A 3,248-nucleotide genomic window follows, 5' to 3' on the forward strand; every position below is an offset into this window, starting at 1 on the left:
AAAGCTATTATTGCATTTCATTCCATAACACCCATGCTATACAACTGTCCTATGATAATCTGCTACCTAGTAAATTATATATGAGAAAATGGATAAAATGAAATGATATTAATGTTTAATTTCTAACCAAACCTATGTATGTAAATCAATCACCTAATTGTTTGCCGAGACGTTAACATATGCTTACACCCCAAATTTCGTGAGTACCTGGTACTCACACCTTTTTTAAGAAGTTTCACTTCTGTCATGTGTACGGTGCTACACACGCTCTTTTTTCATTGCACTGGCTTCTGAACAACTGGGGCATAATAGATACCTCATATTTTTGGCTCGTTTGGAAATGATTGTGTATTTTAGTATAGAAGATGTTTGTTACATTTTATGTGGTCAAATATATTTGGTACGCTTTCCTTTAATTACAATTGGCCGACTTCTGATGTATCCTTTGCGACGTTTAGAGTTCTGCAAAATATGAATATAAATGAGTTCAGTTATAAAATAATCAATTTATTTTCGATGTATTTTGGAACGAATTTTCTTCATCCTTGTAAAATTTGGTTTGGTTCTCGGAAAATGAAAAATGACACTGAAAATGGCAGAACGCCGATACCGGTTAGTCACCAAATCTGATTTGATAAAGGTTTAAAGAAAATCGTTCCAAAATATATCGTACAACCCCGAAATGGAAATAATTAATTTACCTTTTTTGAAACATAATTTGTTGGGGCCAGCATTCTTTCATTGCGTTTTAGAGAAGGTCGGTTGAATTCATGTGACTTTTTTACGCGGTAAATCCTCACCAGCCAATGCTCAGTAGTATACGCTTCTTCAAGGTAAGTCAGTTCAAAGTCCTTATTTCCAATTATTGCGTTTCTTGTACGATCATATCCTGCTGGTCCCCTAGGGTAATAATTTAATATTCACTATAGTTTATTAAATTTTATAACTTGATAGCATGAAATTGAGATACATTTAATAATACCGTAATGTGTTAGGATAATAACTTTTTACACGCCTTGAGAAATTTTATATGGATAGAAATGTTTGTAAATGGTCGCCTACCTAAACTTCAATGTCAACAAACAAATGAAAAAATTCGGAATTTAAAGTCTTGGTTAGTTGTATTAAATTATTGGGGGTTTTCACCTTCGGAATTAACATACAAAATGATTAAGGGCGGAAAATCCCTTTTTCAATATTGCGAAGTGAAATATACAAAATCTTATACAGAAACCTGAATTGCTCTCCGTTGGTCTCGCTAAAGCTCGAGAACAACTTGCCTAAATTAAATATTTTTGTTATTTCTTCAGTATAATACCCAGATTGTTTAAAAAATAGAGAGTTGACCACTGTTTGGAATATATAGTTTAATTAAATTTATAAGATAAACCAAAATTGGCGCGGGGGTTTAAAAAAGCCCACTTTCGGAAATGTTTTTGACTTGATTTGCCAACTGCTTGAAAATTTTATTCAATGAAATTGATAAGATAAACTAAATATTACAATATGGGTATCAACATATTTTTGAAGAAGGTCGCCACCTTTTTGAAAAATGTAGTTCAAATTAATGATAAGGCGAATGAAATGTTACAACACTGGTGTAAAACTAAAGCGGTTTAAGAAAGCTTAGTTTCTAAAACTTTTGTAAGATGTTTGCCATCTGTTTGAAATTTTCAATTCACTTAAATTGATAAGAGGTGACGAGGAAGTTCGTTCCAAAATACAACAGGTTTAAGAAAGCTTACGCTCGGAAATATTTTTGATGAGGTTTTCCACATGTTTGAAAATTTTATATCAATTAAATTGATAAGATAAATAAAATATTACAAAAAGTGTACCAAGCGAAAAGTGTAAGAGATCCTTTAGAAGAAATTCGAAATATCGAAGAACATCGAAATAAACAAATAATTTACAAGATATTATTAAGAGAAGTGTTCAAAAACACTTTGATCCAGAAGCTTTTCAAAAGCGTTGCAACTGACTTTGTAAATTAAAATTAATGCAGAGGGCTTTTAGTAATAGACTTGAAATGCTAGCGTAGCGAACTTCGTCCCGCCCAAAATAAATTTTTGTTTTGTTGAAACTTTTTGGTCCAAGATTTTCATTAATAATTCGGTGACAGGTAATAAGATCAACGGAAATAAGGTAAATTCACTTTAATTCCCACCCTGGTGCGAAATAAAGTCAATTAAAATTATTACCTTTTTAAAAGCGAAATAAAATCCATTGACATTATTGCTCTTCCAAACATTAAATTTGCTTAGCTTCGCGGCGGCCCGCGTCCGCGCGCCACACCACGCGCGCTGCGCTCGCGCACCGCGTACCCCGCGCGGCCGGCGCACACACCACGTCACGCTACGCCGCGGCTCCCCTTCCCCGTCTCCCGCCATGCTGTAACGCAGGTAGATTTATTTTTTGTATACAATGAAATACAATTTTTATATATTTTAAACATCGAGGGCTTATGTTCAATAATACTCTCTATCTGCACACTTCACAAAGATGAGATTCTGATATAAAAATCCACCTAAACTTTAACTGTCATCGGTGATATTAATGCTACCTTATATAACGACAGGTAATAAGTCCCAGATGGTTTCTAAAATCACAAATTAGTTTTTGTGCAAATTGCAGATAGAGGGTATTAACGAATTCAAGCCCTCGATATTTCACATTTTTATATTTGTAAGCTATTAGGAGCAGGGATGCCAACTTGGCTCAAACCGTGCCATTTGTCCCTATTTTACTTCAAATTCACTTCACTTTCAAATGGCACTTAATTTTTAAATTTGGCACAAAGTGCCAAAATGGCACTTTTGCAAAAAAATAACATTTCAATACATTTTTGTGATATCCTTTGCGTGCATTTCTTTTTCTCAACTAAAATTTTCTAATTTATAAAGGCTATTTAACTGGTTTACTTATTTTATCATTGCACTTTTGTTTTGAAAATGTGGCTTTATTTTATTACTAAATTTGAATGATTAAAAGGAATGACAATTTTTTGGCACTTTTATTTTTCTATTTGGCACATTTTGGCACTTTTTTATCCTCAATATGGCACCTCATAACTACGGATAGTTGGCAGCCCTGATTGGAAGATTTCTGCTGTGTTTTGGCAACAACTTGTCTGCAGTAAAAAATCATATAATTTGTGTTTCAAAAGTGTGTGAAACCCAATCAATTAATTTACATCAGACATGGGCACTTTTTGCCCGCGCAGTAGCGACGGTGCGAGCGCGGGCTGG

The 3,248-nt window shown here is 33.9% G+C and overlaps 1 protein-coding gene across 1 annotated transcript in view; it reads right to left on the reverse strand.

Annotated features, from left to right (window-relative positions):
* Positions 1–329: 329 nt before the first annotated feature.
* Stt3B (catalytic subunit 3B of the oligosaccharyltransferase complex) overlaps positions 330–3,248 on the reverse strand; it is a 146,777-nt gene continuing 143,858 nt past the window's right edge. Inside the window, exons 4-5 of the mRNA XM_017613074.1 lie at positions 702–900; positions 330–462 (exon numbers count right to left, since the gene is read on the reverse strand). Of these exons, the coding sequence (XP_017468563.1) occupies positions 388–462; positions 702–900 (274 nt within the window). The 3' untranslated portion in view covers positions 330–387. The remainder of the gene's footprint in view (positions 463–701; positions 901–3,248) is intronic.

The sequence above is a fragment of the Rhagoletis zephyria genome, unplaced genomic scaffold (assembly GCF_001687245.7).
Source record: "Rhagoletis zephyria isolate East Lansing unplaced genomic scaffold, Rhagoletis_zephyria_1.1 Rzeph_scaffold_00606, whole genome shotgun sequence".
Taxonomy (NCBI): Eukaryota; Metazoa; Arthropoda; class Insecta; order Diptera; family Tephritidae; genus Rhagoletis; species Rhagoletis zephyria.